Below are 20065 nucleotides of genomic sequence, written 5' to 3' on the forward strand. Positions count from 1 at the left end.
AATTAAATTGTTAGGCGTGGAAAACATACACCAACCAAGAGAAAGGACAATGGAACACATTGCAAGATAATATTAACAATAATACACGAAAGAGAGACAACTTAGCCAGATCTTTATGGCCATATTTCGTTTAATAATTTTCTTTTATTTCAATGGAAATGATAAATAAGATTGGAAATACCTTTAGTTGAGTCTTAGAAGACGATTTTATTGAATATATTCGTTCTTAAAATGATTATAATTTTCACAAACGGTTAATTTAAAGATTTTTTACATTGTAAATAAATTATAAATTATTCTATAAGAGTCAGTAATCTTATTATATATAGTAATTTGTTATTGGATGAAAGTATAAGCAATTATTATACTACCCCGTATATTATTCTACTTAAATTTAGATTTTAATTATAATGTATTGTCAACATAATTTTTTTTACATTATTAACCATGAAAAATTATGTTATATATAATTTTTAAAGCAATTATCATAAAAATCAATAAATTTCTCATAAATAGTTGTTTTTAATTAGTTAATGATATAAAATATTTTTATATTATTAATATATAGACTATTTAATATTTACTCTTAAATTTAGCTGTATATTTTATTTAAAAAAAACTTAGTTGAAACTTGAAAATGCTGAAGTTGTAAATTAAAAAAATAATTGTTTTAAAGGTTAAATTATTCCATAAATTCCTAAAATATTTCATACTATACAGAGAAAATTATAATGATACCATGTATTTTACTCGAATTACATATGCATTCTTTTCTTTTTTTCAACCTACAAAAAATTTAGCATTTTTTGTTCCCATTACATGACACCCTTTTCCTCTAAACGATGTTAGCTTCATTTATTTATTTTTTGCTCATGTGATTAACAAGTGATTTTTTTATAAAAAAAAAATCTTTATCCAAAAGACGTTTGCTTCTCCTTCATTGTTTCTAGTGCTTTTTGGTGGGCCAGGACAACGAAAGCCCATTTGTAGGAGGTATGTTGCTGCAGTTTATTTTGGTTTTTGGTTAGATATGTTCTTTGTTCACCTCAAGTTGTTGTCAGTTTTTGGTGGGCTTGGGACAATGGAATCCCATAATGACTGAATATTACGTTGAATTGAGGAGTTCACGGGAAGAATTGCAGCATTATGGGCTTATGCTTGCCCAGTTATGAGGAACAGTAGAACACACTTTTGTTTCATCAATATTTTATGGGATTATTAAATGAATATTCAAAGAGTTTTATCTCCTATTCTCTTAATAGAGCCATTGCCTATGTTAAAGACACATGCTACAAAAATCATGGATATCCTCTTACATATGGATATGGTCAAGGTAATGTATACGCATTAGTTTTGATTTTTTTATTTTTTTGAAGTCATTTTGTTTTATAATATACATAAATCTTATTTTATGTATCATTATTATTATGAAAACATTTGTTTGATAATAATAATAATGTTTTATTATTACATTTTGCGTACCTCAAACGGAAGGGACACGTGTCCAAAATTCATTCGATATGTCCCTATTAAATTTGCTCCAATCCATTCCCCCAACCCCAACTCTTCCTCTTTTTACTTCCCCTATGGCTCGTCACTCCTTGCTCTTAGCCCTCCTCCTCTTCGCCGCCGTGGCCACCGCCGCGATGGCGGTGGCCGCGTCCGACGCCGACGACATCCTGATCCGTCAGGTGGTGCCAGATGTTGGCGAAGCCGAAGAGGAGGACAACCTGCTGAACGCCGAGCACCACTTCGCGAGCTTCAAGGCCAAGTTCGCCAAGACCTACGCCACCAAGGAGGAGCACGATCATCGCTTCGGCGTCTTCAAGTCCAACCTCCGCAGAGCCAGGCTGCACGCCAAGCTCGACCCCTCCGCCGTCCACGGCGTCACCAAATTCTCCGATCTAACTCCGGCCGAGTTCCGCCGCCAGTTCCTCGGCCTCAAGCCGCTCCGCTTCCCGGCGCACGCCCAGAAGGCGCCCATCCTCCCCACCAAGGATCTCCCCAAGGATTTCGATTGGCGAGACAAAGGAGCCGTCACTAACGTCAAGGACCAAGTAATAATTTTTTTTTATAGCCAAATATTAATTATTAGTTGTTAGTTTTTTTGTTAACGGAAGATTCCAATTGCGACATCTCCCCCTTCCCTTTCTCTCTGACCAACCTTATATCTCCTAAAATTATTATTACCTGAAGATTTTGATTTTTTTTATATTTTTTTTAAACTTGATGTGAAATTGAAGGGTTTTGGTTTGTGTTTGTTTTGTTTTAGGGGGCGTGTGGTTCGTGTTGGTCTTTCAGTACGACGGGAGCGTTGGAAGGAGCTCATTATCTGGCCACTGGTGAGCTCGTGAGCCTTAGCGAGCAACAGCTTGTGGATTGCGATCACGTGGTAAGTTACTTAGTTTCTCTCACTTTTTATGCCTTCTCTCTTTTTAGCTCCTCTTTTTTTTCTTTTTTTTTTTTGAACTTGTCTTTCGTATTCATTAATACTATAAAGTGGTAGGTGAATGTTTCGAAAATTGATTTTTGGATGAATTTCTTTTTTTTTTGAACTTGCTATTCCTATTAATACTAACACTAATAAGTTGGTAGGTTAATGTTTGGAATGTTGATTTTGATTATAATTGTTTTTAAAGTGAAGTGATTTATGTTTACATGTTTTAGTCTAATAGTGTTAAGTGGCAAATTCAAAGATCAATATTTTTTGTCCAACATTAAAGTTACTTAAATTGCTTCAACTCAAATTCGATTGTGGATCCGAGAATCATTTTTTTCAACCTAGGATCAAACAGGTGAACATCTAAAGTCGAGTTAGCTAATTATTTCAAGGTGATTTGGAATCATCTAAAGTGAATCCATACACGCGTTATTATGAAATTGTTGTACATGATTTGAATGTGTTTCATATGTTAGTGTATGATTGGAAATGAAAAGCATTGCTTTTACTAAATAATTGCTTTATTCCGATTACATGCTTATAAATAATTTTGAACACATAATGATACATTAAGACACGATGTGCCCGTCCGTAAGCTAACAAACTTCAAAATAATTGCCGTATCCATGTTAGACATGTTTCCAGATTGGACATTCCAGATATAATTAACTGTGTTGTACAATTTTATTTTTTTTACTGTTTTTTCTCTACTATTATATTAATATTAATGAATTCCATAATAATAAGATATATAATGGTATCTGATAGAACATGGATGAATATGATATTAGATGTTCGAATTTCAATTTTCTTTTCTAAATGAAGATTTGTATTTGTTGTGAGTGTTGTAATATAACTGTGTTGTACCCTATAATTTTAAAGTTTATTGCATTTCTTTGTTCTTGTAATGTGGCACTTGTGTCTAGATCGTAAGACAGTAAAATAATAGAAAAATTAGCCACCATCCTGATATATAATGATGAATTAACGGCTATGAATCTCTCCCAGTGTGATCCAGAAGAATATGGAGCGTGTGACTCAGGCTGTAATGGTGGGTTGATGAACAACGCATTTGAGTACATACTTCAGTCTGGGGGAGTACAGAAAGAAAAGGACTATCCATACACCGGGAGAGATGGCACCTGCAAATTTGACAAAACCAAAGTTGCGGCTACTGTATCTAATTACAGTGTGGTTTCCCTTGATGAAGAACAAATTGCTGCAAACCTAGTAAAGAATGGCCCTCTTGCAGGTAACTTAATTGTTCTCTGAACAAAAAGACTTGGTTCCGTAACTTACTTGCCCCCATTCCCCCCTACTAAAAGAAATTATAGACATATCTGTTTGATCTTTCCTTTTTTCTTAAAAAAAAAAAGGTACAAGACACGGATTTAATGGCAAAATATAGAAATACTGACCTTAGCTTTGCTTGGTACAGTTGCTATCAATGCAGTTTTTATGCAGACATATGTTGGTGGCGTCTCATGCCCATACATCTGTGGGAAGCATTTGGATCATGGGGTTCTTCTAGTTGGTTATGGTGAAGGTGCATATGCTCCCATTCGTTTTAAGAACAAACCTTACTGGATCATTAAGAATTCATGGGGCGAGAGCTGGGGAGAGAATGGATATTACAAGATCTGCAGAGGTCGAAATGTGTGTGGAGTAGATTCCATGGTCTCAACTGTAGCTGCTATATATCCATCCAGCCATTAAATACAAAGATATGCCTGATTGTGGTTATGATGTGATACTGGACTAAGGGGAGTTTGTATAAATATTTATGTTGTGAACTTTATCATTTGGTACTGGTAAAATTATCTCCGTATAGGATCAGGAAACTGCTAAGACCATGTTGTTTATGTAGTATGTAATTTCTGTATGTATGCTTGACATATACAAGTGGGAAATCCAAGGAAATGTGTGGTCCTAAAAATGGTGCAAGATAAGCAACTCTCTATGGAGATTGGCGGGGTGGGGTTGTTTCAAACTGCAACAGGGGAATACTTGCCACTGATTATGTCTCAGTTATTGCATAATTAAACTAATATACGTGCCACTGTCAATGTTGGTTCTTATGGATGTGGTAGTGCCATACCCAAAAGGATACCAAAATGTTTAAGTTGCTTCTGTACCTTTGATTCGTTTACCTTTGAGTTTGTGCATGTATAAAAATTTCTATGGACTTAGGACTTCAAAATGCCAAAATTGCGGGATCCCTAATTTGAGTGCTCCTCTGCTTAGCCTGTCCTGTTCTGATAGTGGAATGGATATATCTGTTTGCAAGAATGTGGACATAAAATGTGTTATAAGAACATGTTAAAATAGTAGTAGGAATAATAAGAGTCAATGCAAATAGGTCTAGCAAGCAAAGGTTATCTGGTATAGGATTTTATCAGGCTTAAGGAACATCTGAAATGCTACAGTAATATAAGTAGTCCACCTAAGCAATGTTCCAAAAGTTTGCATTCACGAGTTGAAAATAATTATATTAAAAAAAACTAGTAAATGCTTAGATCAAAGGTTGGATGGAGACCAACACTTGCAAAAATGAAAATAATAATGCAACAAATCTGAAGAAATTGAAAGCAAGGATATGATGCATTTCTAAAAGGAAAGACATAACTTCAAGGCCATCCATAAAAGTCAGAATATGATGCATATAGAGATGAATTTCTAAAAGGAAAGATATGACTTCAAGGCCCATCCATAAAAGTCAGAAAAACTTGTGATAAATTAAAAGTAGCACTTTGTCAAAGAAAAGATTTGACAACTCTGAATGAGCTAGACTGCAATAAGCAAAAACTGAAGGTGATAAATAAAAAGCTAGGATATGAAGAACTTAGAGATGCATTTCAAATAGGAATGAGTTATATAAATTAAGGCCAGTCCATGTATAAGTCAGAAGATAAACATATTATAGAACAAGTAACTGCAGCTAATGTTTGGGGGTAACAATAGACCGTTTCAATTCTTATGCCACTCATCTACCCTGAATGAGCTTTCCAAGCAACAAATCCTTGTAATAAGAAAACCCGCCAATTATGTCAAATATTAACGAGTGTTTGAGTTCCAATACATAAAGCAACTTAGAACCTTGTTGGAAATAGAACATAGAAAATCTATGTTAGATTATTTTAATCTAATATTGACTCATGTAATTATAGAATGACTTTAATGAAAAAATGTCTAATGTGATGATTATTAGACTTAAATGTATTAAAGTTTTAGGAGTTATTTTAGTTTTATTAAAATAAATTCTCTCTTCTTATTTTATTAAGGGTAATTTTGACATTAAAAAAAAGAATTTGAAAAGATAGTTATGAAAAACATTATCAAGAAGTTTTGTTTTGAAAAGTGATAACTTGTCTCTCTCTCCTTCCATTTCTCTCCTTCCATTTTCATTTTTTAATGTTAAAATTACCATTAATGAAGTGAGAATGGAGGAAATTTATTTTAATAAAACTAAAATAATTCTCAATGACTTTAATACATTTAAGTTTAACAATAATTACATTAGACATCTTTTCATTAAAGTTATTTTATAATTACATGAGCCAATATTAGATTAAAATAATCTAACAATCTACATATATAACTCATAGTCTCATACATAACCATAAGATTATGGAGATACAGAGAGATTGCAAGTGAAGTATTTTGTTCTTCCCTGTAAGAATACATATAACCTAAACCTCTCAATTATATAAATTCTATAACATGATTAACACTAAATACAATTCTAAAAAATTCAACAATTTTAGAAACGAGTATAACTGGATTGAACTAGATGCTAGTAATATATATCCTATCATAAATTTCTAAATGATATCAATTTATGTTTAGGCAAATGATAATCGTGATGTTCTTGGAACATTGGTTAAGAAACTAATTTTTTTTTATTAAAATACATAAAATTATATTGTTCAGGACTTTTTTTATGCTTTCTATAATAAATATTTTTTCTTTTTAATTCTTTTACTAATATCTTAAGGATACTAGTTAATAAGATCTATCTAGTTATTAGAAATTAAAAAGCAAAACAAATTAGTAAAACACTATCATGGAGATATAAGATATGGTTAAAAGAAAAGAAAAAAGTGAAAAGATGACAAATTCGATCCCATCTCATATCAAAACTAACATTCTAACAAAATTAGCATTTGAAAAAAAAAAAATCCAGAACACTATTATTCAAACAAAAGGCAAGTTTTAGGAGTTCCCATTTTTTGTTACCACAAATCAAAATAATTTGTCTGTTTCCCGGTAGACTCAAGCTGGTGTTGGTTAAACATTTGATTAGAAATTCATCAGACAGAGACATCACTTAGGGTGAGGCGTTTAGAAGATTCAAATTTCAGCACGCAATGTCAATCCCCCCATATCAACACATGCCTTCACTAACACGCATATATAAGGGTAATAAAAAGCAAAAACAAAGGCATGTGACTGGAAAAAAGTAGTTAAATTTCATTATCTCAAGTGTAATATATTTTATACAAATAATTCTAAATCTTCTCACAACATTATATATATTTGTCATTGTCGACATCATAGCAAAATTTGAAGAAAAAGTTTCTAAGAAAACCGGTCACAAAATTAATAAAAAAAAGCTGCATTAAAAACATGCAAGAAAATTTGCTAGTTATATTGTATAAAATTTTCTACACAAAATCAGAATATAAAAGTTATAAAAATGAGTTTGAAAATGAAAAAAAATATTATTAAAGACAAATAAATTAATGAAATAGTTATATATGAAAAATATTAGTATAAATGTTTAAAATTAGCTATAAATATAATGTTATCACAAACAATTTTTTTAAAATAACAAAATACAAAAACTTGAAGTGCAATATTAACATAAAATTGTCCACAAATATAATAATAATAACAATGAAAATTATTTTAATTAAAAATATTGCTCTATATTCATTCAATGACTTAAAATGCTTAATAATTAATAAATGATCAACTTTAAAAATTTGTTTAAAAATAATATAAAAAATCTTATTGAAATGAATTAAAATATAAGTAGTTATATATATATATATATATATATATATATATATATATATATATATATATAATAAAATAAAAACTGAAAAAAGTTTGGGGCCCACGACCATTGGGCCAGGCATCCTCCTTTGAAGCTACGCTGTTGGTTGCAGCAATTTTTTCTTTTAATTCTCATAATTTAAAATATTTCATTTTGGTATATATCTATAGTTTAACTTTTTTTTGTTTATCATTAATGTCTAAAATCGTCTAACACCAGTACATCTAGAATCTAGATACTTTAAAATCGTTTACAAAATTGAAACTGTCTAAATTTTATATTTATTCTCTTGTTATTCTTAAATATTTAATAAAAAATATTTTTACTCTTTTTTATATAGTGTAAGATTTTTATTATATATATATATATATTTTTTATTTCTCCTTTTTTTCATTCATAAAGTAGTATTCCTTAATATTGATAATGATAAAAAAAATTATTATTTGGAGATTGCTATATTTTACTACTTATTTTAATCACTATACTTTTTAAAATATTTGGGTTATTATTTTAGATAATACTTCAAGATATCGATATTGTTAGTGAAAGGTTTGTTTTATTTTTATTATTTTGATTTTGATATTAAATCACTCATTTTAATTATTACACTATTCGTATTATTGTTTCTATCTTTTTACATTATTATTCAAGATACTTTTTACCATTATAGTTATTTACTCAATAAGAATATAATGTTTACTTAAAAGTATGTTATTTTTTCTTTATTTTAAATTTGATTAAAAATATTTTAAAATATAATATCACCAATTTAATCTCATTATAATATTTATAAAAAAACTAATATATTAGTTGAATAAATTCAAATTTAGTAGCTAGTAGCTAAAAATCTACCATGTAATTTATATTTTATTAAAATAAAATTAATATATTTTTCCTGATAAAATAAAATTAAAATGTGTATAAATGTATCATATAAACATGTCTATTTTTTTTATATTAATCAGTTAGTGCAATAGATAATTTTAATAAACATTTATAAGATAATAAGCTACTTTAACAATTTTCAACGGCTAACTATTAACTTTCAATTACCACCAAGCTGATTGGATGTATCATCAATTTTATTTAATTATAAATATTTATAAAAAAAAATTAATATGTTTATTGAATAAATTCAAATTCTTAAAGCACCTCACTCTATTATCTGCTTGCGACTCCTCCTCTCCTTTTAAGTTTTAACAAATCCATTTTCTGTAACAGTTGAGTCAAAGTGTGGTTTTGCCAAAACTCATCAGCATGGATGACAGGTACCTAGCATTGTTGGTTCTCATTTCCCTATCGCTATAACCCTGTGGTACTTGACGCTTTTTATCACTCGCCCCAAATTTACATCTCATTTTTAATTTGAGCATAAAGATTGAAATAATAATAATAATTACTTATCCTTATATATATATATATATATATATATATATATAATTTGAAATGATAAGTGTGTTATTCAGTCGGAGCATGACCAATTCATGAATCGACTCTTTCTAACCATAGAAACCTTACATATTATGAAAAGAGTGCATATCATGTCAGAGTATTAGTACAGGATCAAATGTTGGAGATGATTGAAGTCTTTTCTCATAGGAGACTTTATGGATTGAAAAGAAAGTGTCCACCCTCCTATTTATGTAATTAATTAAGCTACACTGAAATCAATCCTGGATAAAATACACTTCAACTAAATATATAGATTAAAGTGATCCATTTAATCTTTTCAAAAGAGATAGAATAATATAAGCATCGATCATTTGTAAATGCAAAATTTGTATAGGTACAGGAGGAATGTTGTTGTTTTTTCCAGAACTAGTTGCTCAAATCTCTCTCTCCCTCTCATATATATATATATATATATATATATATTCACATGTCACATGCAAACTTGCTGCAGTAACTGAGTATCTTTGGACCACTGTGTGTGTAGCTGAGCAGATATCAAGCAGAGGGAAAAACAGCTCTCTGGTATGCCCCGCGCTACGACCTATATATATTCCCCTTCTATTCATTGCACAAACCCTAGGCCGTGACCATCATATCAAACCCTAGCTACTTCAAAGTTCTCTTGCTGAAAAAAATCTACCAATATGATGCATTGTCCGGATTTAGACCACCAGGAAGACATGAAATGGCCCGTGAATTGTGTACCCTTAGTTTTGACGTTAATGTGAGTGATTAATTAATTTTTTTATTGATAAATATTAATTTGTTAATTTTATTAGAAATATCAATTAGGAAAATTTGACTTCAATTTTTTTTTTCTTCGATCAATCTGATTAACCTTATATCTCATGTCAGTGATTAGTCATGTTGCAATCATATCTACAACAACCTTAATTTGGGCTTTTTCTATGCTGTGGTAAAATCTTGAAAACCTTAATTGACGTCAATAGTGATTGATTTATCACGTTGATTTGTTTATATCACTAGTGTATGTTATGGCTAGCGCAATCTTAGGACATATATAATAACATTTCCTGTCATTGCCGAATAATTAACTGTCGATGATATGTATCAATATTCGCGAGTACATTTAAATTTGGCATGACGGAAGTCAATTTCATATGGACAATGGTAGCTAGGTCGTGTCCTATCAAATAATTGTTGACCCCAACTCAAAGACAGCAAAGCAGACATTCACACAATTTATTACCCAAAAAATCACATTATTATATGGTTTCAAAACGAGCTTGTTTAATTCTGCGCATTGGATCGAAGAAAAAACAATTCAAGTAAGTGTTACAGCGACCTTTGCATTTTCCTTGCTCGTTTTTGTAGTTTCCTTTTCTTTAAGCTAGCTGCTGGTAATTGTTTGTAACTTTAATTTAAATTTTAAAACCCATTCCTTATTGGCTTATTGTACCGTACCTAAAAAAATCGCAAATATATGTATGATTCTATTTATCGTTAAAAAAATCAATTTTAAATAAGTGTCGATTATAAGTTATTTAATATATATATATTTATATATATACACTCTTAGCCACTTTTAAAATAGTTCATCGTTTTTCACCGTATTAATGACCATCATAACCAATAAGAAAAATATCTATCCATTGGAGTATGTTGAAATTGTGAATAATAAATATACTTTACACATTTTAAAATAATCTTCATATAATTTTTTTAAAAAAAATATTAGATATTTTTTATTTGAGGAGATGAAATTATATTTGATTAAATTACCTTTTCAGCCCTAATGAATAATGACTCACCACTCCAGTGTCCCCAAAATATGGAAGTCTCGTAGTGTGTGCGCATCCATAAATTAAAATTAAATCAGGGTATAAAACGTCGCTGGCATGGGGAACTATATTTTTGAGGAGCACAGGACTTTTGCACCCAAAAAAGAAAGGAATATACACAATTGTATGACTAGGCATTTGACTAGACAGTATGTCGTCTAGCCATGAAAAGGTTCCTATTTATCAGCGCAATCAGAAACTAATAAATCCTTGCCCTAGCTAGTGCAAGAAGATTGAATAAGTATATAAAAAATTCCTAATATAAGATCGTTTGATATGCTATTAATTACGCCCAATTTGTTGGAGTATTTGCCAAGTAATTAACTCAGCATATCACGATCTTGTTCCTTGTTTGAACCTTCAATAAGAAATACAATTGTAAAATAAACCTACCATACATTAATGTACCAATTGAGTTTAACTCAAGAAATAAGGATGCAGCGTGATTTGAATAGACATCAAACATCATAGCATTCTTGTCGCGCATATGTTTTTTAACATTATTTAATAATAATTATCATTAGTACTATATCAAGTAAAACTTCTTATGAAATTAAAATAACAATGTTCTTTACTAGATGCACATACCATCGTATATATAATAGAAATAATGATCATGTTATTTTAGAATGGAGAGAGGTGAAGAATAAAAGAGATAGATAGAGCGGAGGAAATATATATAGTGAAAAAATGATAAATATAATGTGATGTGATTGAAAAAAATATATAAAAAAGGAAGTGAAAATAAGCTGTAGAGTAGGGTGTGTATTTTTATATCTGTAAAAAAATAGGGGTGTTTTTATAATTATCCTACCAACTACAATCTCAACACACACAAAGATAATTACATTTTCCCCCAGAAGTTGAAAAGGCACGATCAACATTCTTGTTATTTCTTATCTCTCAATGAATTGAGAAGGCTTATGAAAACAAATTACAATCATTCAATCTAGAGTCAAATTATAGTTATATGTTATCTTAAATTTCTATTAACATCTAGTATAAAGTTAATTGCATTAATTTTGGACATAATATTGTTTCACTCCTCACAAATAATGATTTTGTTATTAATGCAACACATTATTTTTCTCATCTTACACAGTTTTGTGCATGTGTTCACTGTCATTTTCAGATTATTATTATTTACTTTTTTAGAGGTTTTATTTTAATGCATCTTACTATTAGCTTGCGATCGAAAACACACGTTTTATACAATCTTTTAAACACATATAATGAAACTTAACAAGTGTTGTGTAATTTACTTTTCTTCTCTCTCTATTCTTTGGGCGTGCTCAGCAATCAGCATAAGTAAAGGCCAACTCTATTTTTCACTTTGACCCTTGTCTCTATGTCTCCTCCAAAACCCATGAAAATGATTCAACTTAAACCTTAATATTAATACAATCATAAAGATTATTCATGACTAAAATATCTTAGCAGAAGAGAACAAAAATTTCATTTCAATTCCTAGATATAGAAGAAAGGTTCAGAGCAAGAGAAAGGGTACGATGCACCCTTCTGTTGCTATATGAATATGATCAATACTTATAAAAAAGAATCCGGAATAGATCATTTGGGGAATAATTGAAGGAAAAGGCATTGAAAGAGGTTGGTTATTATAAATACAAAAGAACAAAAAATATAGATGAAGAAGAAAGAGACCGCTATGGTCTCAATCAGCTGAAGGTTGTGCAGCACATGTTATGGGTCAGTTATTACAATACAAAGGAAATTTTCGAAAACTTTTCTGGTTCTTCCTTATGAACTAAAACCAGCAGTCTAGGGAAGTATATCATTAACCCTATCATATCATATGTACCTTGACCTATATCATTGGTGGCAGTAGCCACTTCTATGCAATATGAACTCACCTCACATGCACATACTTTGAGAAGCATTAAACATTATGTGCCAAAGAAGAATGCTTTTCCAACTCTAGCATAAGGAATAGACATCCATGGATGATGGTTGTCTATTCCAGTGGCCAATTTTATTGTGGTTTCAGAGAAGTAGTTGGTGTAAATGCTAGTTCTAATTCTCCAATTATACGTAATACAATTATATATGCATCGATCGATCGGGGGAGGAAAAAAGGTATAGTAGAAAAGAAAGGCACATCCCCGTCCAGTGTGTGTAGTGGTTTCACTTTTGGGACTATGGTCTACAGTTTCAAATTGGCCAATGCATGCGAGTATGATTTTAAATAACGGTTCGCAATTATAATTACGGTCACAATATAACTCTCCACAACCATATCACAATCGTAATTATCGTATTTTCGTACAATTGTCTCCAAGACACTGCAATTTAAAACCATGCATTGGAGACCAAGAAAAGACGCACCTGTTTTTTCCCCCCAGAAATCGTGCGTGGAGTTAAAAGAATGCTTTAAAAATTCTATGCATAACCAAACACGAAACCTATTTTCGTTCCATTTTGATCCGGCAAACCAACGGGTAAACGGGGGAAAAGAGGCTTCGAGTTGAGCACCAACCACAAAGCCTCGTTCCTCATTCAATAATATTCATCCACAAGAAGAAAAATACTATATAAACAAATAAAATCTCAAATCATAACAAAACAAGACAAAACAAAATAAAACAAATTAATGACATAATATTAACAATAATGCACATATCCAAATGCCGCCTGCTCCAAAGAAAAAGCACCACGAAAACAAAATATATTATCATGTGCTCTAGAATTGATGATCGAGAATGAGGAGTAGTAGTATTTCGATAACAACAAAACAACATGAAAATCTGCACTGAGATTCGGACAAAAACAAAACAAAACAAAACAAAAACAAACATCCCACCCCTCCTTTAATTTCGTGAACCATCTTCGACGTAATCATTTGTGAACTCTTCTTAACTAGTCTAAGCTAGTAGTAGCAGCTACTTCAGCTGATGATGTTAAGAACTTAAGATGATGGCACATATAACACCCAACAACCTTAACCATAATAAGAATCCATGAAAAAATAAAAATACTACCCGGTTTCAACTCTCAATCATTATTAGCTTAGCTAGATAGAAAGAGAAAGAGTGAGAGTGTGAGAGAGAAATGTGAAACGTCCTTAGGATCTTGGGGGTGGGAAGAAGTGCGTACCAGCCATGTAGGCATTCATCGGAGCCGTGTAGAGTGAAGCCTCAAAAGGGTTTCCGCTTGTTGTGGCGGCGGTGGTGGTTGTGGCTGCAGCCATTAGACTTAGTGGCTGAGCTTCGCCACCGCCACCGGAGGAACCCTCACAACCTGCACCCGCGTAAGGACCGTCCGTTCCTTGGTCGTAAAGAATTCCCTTGAAAACGTGTCCTCCTATGTTCACTGCGGTTTGATACGCGTAACGCTCGTCCGGTGCATCCATTGCACTCACTTTCACACACCGAAACACCGCTGGAGAGTTTAGCTCTGGTGGAAATTGCCCCAGCTCCAACCCTAACCAATAACCAACAAAAAAAAAATCAAAATCAGAAAATGAGAAAAGTAAACCATTTATGTAAATCAAAGAAGCTAGCTTCTCTTTTTTTTTTTTCTTTTTTCCTCCATTCGAGAAGGAAAAGAAATCAAATAATGAAAGAGCCAGCTTCAACTCTAGCGGATCACATAGAATTTAATTTTTCGTTAGTTTAACTTATTAACAGTAATAGAATAAGGAAAAAGAAGAGAGAGAAAGCAAGGTGAAGGGTGACTATGGACTATGGAGTAGTATTTCATTTTCAGAGTGAACTATGACTGATATATGGAGTAGATGTTAGGTATCAGTCATAGAAGACTATAGTTAATTCCTGGATCGAGAGATCTCAGTGTATCATAATTTCTCTAGCAATAATATATAGACTCCAATAGCTATATAGCTGAAAATTCAGCACTAACCTATACACCTCTTCACGCCACAGAACATACTCATCACCGAAGAAAGAATCTTAAAAGTCTGTTGAGAACTCAAGAAATTAATCTTAGGTCTTAACAGGCTTGAGGACTGACGTGTGAACAATATAAAGGAAGGATTTTCATTTTATGTTTTTATTTTCATGAACTTGTCTCTCTCATTTTCTATTGTATATTATCATATAAAGAATTTTTTTTTTTTTTTTTTACCTGTGGTGGTGATAGGAACTGGAACGCAAGCGAGAGAACCAGCAGCAGCACCTTCGATGTTTTCTCTGTGTCGTTTTGAGTGATCTCCACGAAACTGTGGCTGTTGATTCTGTTGCTGATGCTGCAACGCAGAAAGTTGTTGCTGTCGTTCACGGCGTTTAGCCGCGGGAACCCAAGTGCTCTTAACGTGAGTCTGACACTGAAACCCTCGACTCTTGCAGCAGGTTCTGCATCTGAGGTGTTGACAATCTTTCTTCGCTTGGTTCCCACAGTCCTCACAGTTCATTCCGCCGCCACCTACGCCGCCGCCACCGGACCTCATCACGGTGAACCCGAACCGGTTCGACTCATCCGAGAAAGACACAGAAACTTCGTCGTTAACGTTGTTGTTGGAGGAGCTATTGTTGTTGTTTCTGCGACTAGGGCCCACACCGAAGGAGTAGAAGTTGGTCAAGTTCTGGTGGTGGTGGTGGTACGAGGATTGTGGCCATATCTCGAATCCCTTGTTGTAGATCTCCTCGTTAACGTTGTTCCTGAACAAAAATTGACAGTTGTCTTCCCTTTGATCTTCCTCTTGTTCTTCTGCCTTGTTCTGCCTTCCTAGAGAGAAAAACCCAGCCATAATGATAATCTGTTGTTGCACTCTTCTACGATCCTCAATTCAGAGATAATATCCATATCAGAAGAAAAGAACCTTCGCGAATCTTAAAACAGTTTTTTCTTTTCTTCACAGGTTTATATATTATCAGAGACCGCAACTGTAATAATATTTTTGGCTTTCAAGTGTATAAAAACTAAAAAAGTGTCTTTAATTTGCTGACTAATACTAATAATAATACTCTACTTAGTATATTAATTTGCACCCACTCGAACTTTTTTTTTTTTTTTTGGGTCTTGTTGACTCTCTCACTGTCACTGTAGCGAGACCGTGTGGGGGCGTCTCAAGTATGATCTTCTGATCTGGTTGGTTTTTTTTTTTCGCAGCTTTTGAGGAAAACTGTTTCTTAAATTAAAACAAACAAAAACAAAGTAAAAAAGAAAATAGAAATAATAAATGTTTGGTTAATTGAATTCCCTGAGTAGTTGTTTCCCTGGGCGCAATTATGGCACGGAATTAGAGTCTCTGCTACGCCGCCATGACAACTGCACCCATCCACTCTACTGTAGAAATCTCATTTATGAATTTTCGGTCATAACTGCACCAAAGAGAATTACTCAGAATACTGTTGTGGGTGATGTTGTTTTTGTATTTGTGCTTGTGCCTCTCTCTCTCTCTCTCTCTCTCTCTCTCTCACACACACACACTCAGACTGAAACTCAAACTCAAACTCAAACTCAGAGTGTGTGTGTGTGCGTGGGGGAACAACAAAATCTGTCACCGCCAACTTCTCTTCTCTCACACAATAAAATCGCACTCTCTCTCTCTGGCTTTGACCATCAGACGGTGGAGGGTGTTCCACGTGTCGCGTCACTGGCTTTTGTTTATTCGTCCTTGCAGCGGAAAACCCGCTGGTACTTTTTTCTCTGACCGTCCCCATAATTAAGATTGTTTTCTTCCGATTTTGATGTATGTTGTGAAGAAGCGATATATGGACTATGGAGTGGAAACTGAAACTGGAAAGCCAATACGCTGCATCACGCACATGCACTTGCGTCCCTAACACGTCCCCATCACCGCTCATAAACTACTTCCACTTCGCCATCAAACGGCTCTCCCATAACAAATAATGCCAATGCACCTACCTTTTGAAATTGCTTTTTCTTTTTTCTTTTTTTAACCTTTGTCAATTGTGAGTTTAATCGCGTAAAGTAATGTTCGCCTTCAAATTTCTTGATGACTAAGTTGCTGGAATCGAATCAGGTAACGAAAGGCTTTCAGCTCTGCATCAATTTATTCGTCAATTCTGATTTTCATGAAATATCATATATGTTGTCTTTATTCCAAATATTTTAGAATTTAGTTGATGTATTATTATAAAAGTTTTTATACTTTCGATATTTTTTTTTATAAATTTTAAAATAATTATTATAAAAATGAATGAAATTACTATACTTAATATTGATATTGAACAAATAGATCAATTGGTATTAGATTTCCTGACTTAATAAGCATACATGACTAAAAAAAAATATATTAGAACTTATAATGATTCTATTCATCTCAAATTGGGTTGTGTCATTGAAATATACATGTAATATTATATTAAAAAAATATCATACATGATAATTTTTTATTATATATTTTAAGTTCAAGTTTTGAATATGTAACTATATTACTTGAAAGAAGAGTTTTTTGACTTATAATGGTCCTATATTTGTAATTTTTAATTTTGATTAGATAGTTGTAGCTTTACAAATGATTCATCTTCTCTAGTGTCATACTCTCAGAGAAATCACACTCACAATCCTCTTGGATTTCCCCTCCAAATCGATTCACTCATGTCCCGAATCAACCTCGTCCTCCTCATCAATTTCCCATATTGCCTCCACACTCAAGAGTGACAAACAAAAATTATCTCTTTAGCCAAACCTTTCATCCACAAATTTTTCTATCTAAAACACTAACTTAAACCTCTAACCAATATACATGGCATAGGTCCTAAAAAAAATAGAGTGATCCAAGGAGTTAGAGTAAGCATCATCGATGAAATCAAACATATTAATTAAGTAGTGAGTGCACAAGCATGAGCACCATTGTCCAGTCACACATCACCCCCAAACACTTGGATATAGTGAAGACACACGCGTGGACATAGTCACATGGATGAGACATGAGATTCAAGATCTCCCTTATGTACTTCTCGTTGGAAGGTCATCATCGCGATGTGTCATTTTCCCTTTAGTCACCTTCATCTTTAGCACCTAGTTGCTTGTCACCTTCATTATCCCTATGCTTGTATGGTCCTTAATCACCCTTATTGTAATGCCTAACTACTTTCAAGATCGTTGATTATCCATACAAACTAAAACAAGACTCTTTAGTGTGTTTTGTTTTCAGCCACATGCATCTTGGGTAACTTTCAAAAAAATCACTCATCTTATAATTCCTCCAAGTCAAATACGCTCAATAGTGTAGTGTTCTTAATCAAGGAGTTGTCCAAAAGTATATTCATATTGCTGGTATAAGTAGTTTTAATTAATTCTTTTAAGTTATTTGTAGCTCTATAGTTACATACTTGCACAACCTTTGAATTCTTCTCATTTGTGTGTATATTTGATTCATTCATGTATCTTTCTAGCTAGAAGCCTGCTAGAAGCTGCTCCATGTTTGTGCCTCATCTTTTTTGCATCAATGATCATTTCCTCGCCCTCGTCAACACCTCATATCTTACACTAATTGCCTTCTAGATTGTTATTGAACCCCTTGCAAACACCAACCTTATTCACTCACCCACACTAAGCTATGAACTGAGCAGAATTGAACCATGGTTGAATTAATCAACTTAGATTAGAAAACAATTCAAATTCAATACCAAATAAGATAGATGTTGAAAAATAGTGAATCCTCGAAGCTTATCTTTGTTATTACATCCGTGCAAAACACAAGTGTGGAGGCTCCATAGCAGGCGAGGAGGTTTGTAAAGTGTAAAGACAAATATCAAAGGAAAGAAGGTTAACGTGTGATTTTAGAAATTTTCTAACCCCTTTTTAAAAGCAAAGTTATTGTCTGAAAAGCTTTGAAAGAATATATAACAAATTTTTAAACAACACGAATATGTTCAACAAATTTTGTAAAAATGAGTTTTCCAACACAGTCAAATTCAAACCCAAAGTTAGTTTAACACAAAGATATAAAGATCAAACAATGTAACTTTTATATTAGTTCATTTCTACCACTAAGCCTACTTCAAGTTTTTGGCTAACTACCAAGTTCCACTAGCTTCTCAAAGTTACAAGTATTTTTCACTCACTTTCATATCTTACAGACCAAGCTTATCACCAAGCTTGAACAATTCAATATTTTTTGTTCTACTGAGCCACTAGTAGCTCTAAAAAATAAGAAGATTTGTTGTTTGGTTGGTTGACTAATTTGTTCTTAATCATCTCATAAACATATATACAATCTAAGCACCTAGTCTTTTTCTCTCAAAATATTCAATGTGTGTTGAGATCTTTTGAGCTTTGCACAAAATATACATAAATCTTTACAATAAGAAATCAAAATGATAGCACATAGGTTTGTAACTTCCTTTCTTCAAAACTTCTAGTATTCATAAGCTTTCTTTTTCCAAGTGTTTGTTGTCTCAAAATGAATAGGATTCTTTACTTAAGCTCGCGTATGAAGATTGTGGCGGATGTGACATTTAATGCACGTCTTCTTCATTAGAAAACTACTTGTTTTTTATCAGAGCATGTTTATCACAATAGGTTGCATCTTTTAATAGTGTTTGAAACTTCAAAGCATATAACTTTATTTATTCTTCTTAGGATTCAACAGATCCTATGAGAATGTCTTATAAGATCGTTCTTACAAAACGAATATCAAATACACAAAGTATTAAATAAAGCCTTAAATGCTTTCTTAAAAGTTGTATCAGATCATAACATATATTTGCTTGCTTATGAAACTCCAAACACAAATTCAAGATTTATAATCTCATCCCGCATAAAACATAACTTTTAATCTTTATATTTATTTGTATTTGATCAAAATAATTAAGAATTTTGATTCGTCTCAAGATACAAATGTCTTTTGACTTAACACAAAATGATCAAAGTGACACCTTGTTCAGTGGTGATGGATGTCGGCCAAGATTTTATTTTATAAAGACAAGGATTAAAATAAAATAAAGTATAACTTCAAAAGTTACATTTTTTGTTGTTGAACACCAACCAAGAAATAATTAATGTTTGGGGGAGATAATACTATGGTATTATTTTAAGTGCTATTAATGATTATAGTATTATTTTTTTTTTCAATAGTATTTTAAACCTTTTTTCTGAAAGAATAGTATTTTAAGCTAATTTTATTGAACACGGATCTTTCTTTTCAAAACCAAATTTAAAAATGTTATCATTGATTTAAGCGAACAAAAGATATAAAAATATGTGATGGCACTGCTCTAATTACTTGTGTAGTTATCATAAAATAAACAAATTTATTATCGGGTGTACTGAAAATTTACCTGCCTCGTGCCTGTACTTTCAGTTTAGTTTTCTTATATCCTCGTCCCATCCCATGCCTCGTATTCCACTCAAAATTCTTGGCGT

General features: G+C 32.2%; 2 protein-coding genes across 2 annotated transcripts; one reads left to right on the plus strand and one right to left on the minus strand.

Moving 5' to 3' along the window:
• Positions 1-1565: 1565 nt before the first annotated feature.
• Positions 1566-4640, plus strand: LOC114393993 (cysteine proteinase 15A-like). The gene is made up of 4 exons (XM_028355527.1): positions 1566-2057; positions 2273-2392; positions 3449-3692; positions 3879-4640. Exons 1-4 carry the CDS (start codon positions 1587-1589, stop codon positions 4154-4156), a joined length of 1113 nt encoding a protein of 370 aa, XP_028211328.1. The 5' UTR covers positions 1566-1586; the 3' UTR covers positions 4157-4640.
• Positions 4641-13428: 8788 nt separating this feature from the next.
• On the minus strand, positions 13429-16202 carry LOC114392785 (protein SHI RELATED SEQUENCE 1-like). Its single transcript, XM_028354010.1, has 2 exons — positions 14855-16202; positions 13429-14191 (listed from the first exon to the last, which is right to left on the minus strand). Exons 1-2 carry the CDS (start codon positions 15474-15476, stop codon positions 13833-13835), a joined length of 981 nt encoding a protein of 326 aa, XP_028209811.1. The 5' UTR covers positions 15477-16202; the 3' UTR covers positions 13429-13832.
• Positions 16203-20065: the final 3863 nt, after the last annotated feature.

This window comes from Glycine soja, chromosome 17 (assembly GCF_004193775.1).
Source record: "Glycine soja cultivar W05 chromosome 17, ASM419377v2, whole genome shotgun sequence".
NCBI lineage: Eukaryota > Viridiplantae > Streptophyta > Magnoliopsida > Fabales > Fabaceae > Glycine > Glycine soja.

Coding starts and splice junctions, on each gene's coding strand:
- LOC114393993 (XM_028355527.1), top strand. CDS start 1,587: ATGGCTCGTCACTCCTTGCTCTTAGCCCTCCTCCTCTTCGCCGCCGTG. Junction 2,058..2,272: donor TCACTAACGTCAAGGACCAA/GTAATAATTTTT, acceptor GTTTTGTTTTAG/GGGGCGTGTGGTTCGTGTTG. Junction 2,393..3,448: donor TTGTGGATTGCGATCACGTG/GTAAGTTACTTA, acceptor AATCTCTCCCAG/TGTGATCCAGAAGAATATGG.
- LOC114392785 (XM_028354010.1), bottom strand. CDS start 15,476: ATGGCTGGGTTTTTCTCTCTAGGAAGGCAGAACAAGGCAGAAGAACAA. Junction 14,192..14,854: donor AGTTCCTATCACCACCACAG/GTAAAAAAAAAA, acceptor GTTATTGGTTAG/GGTTGGAGCTGGGGCAATTT.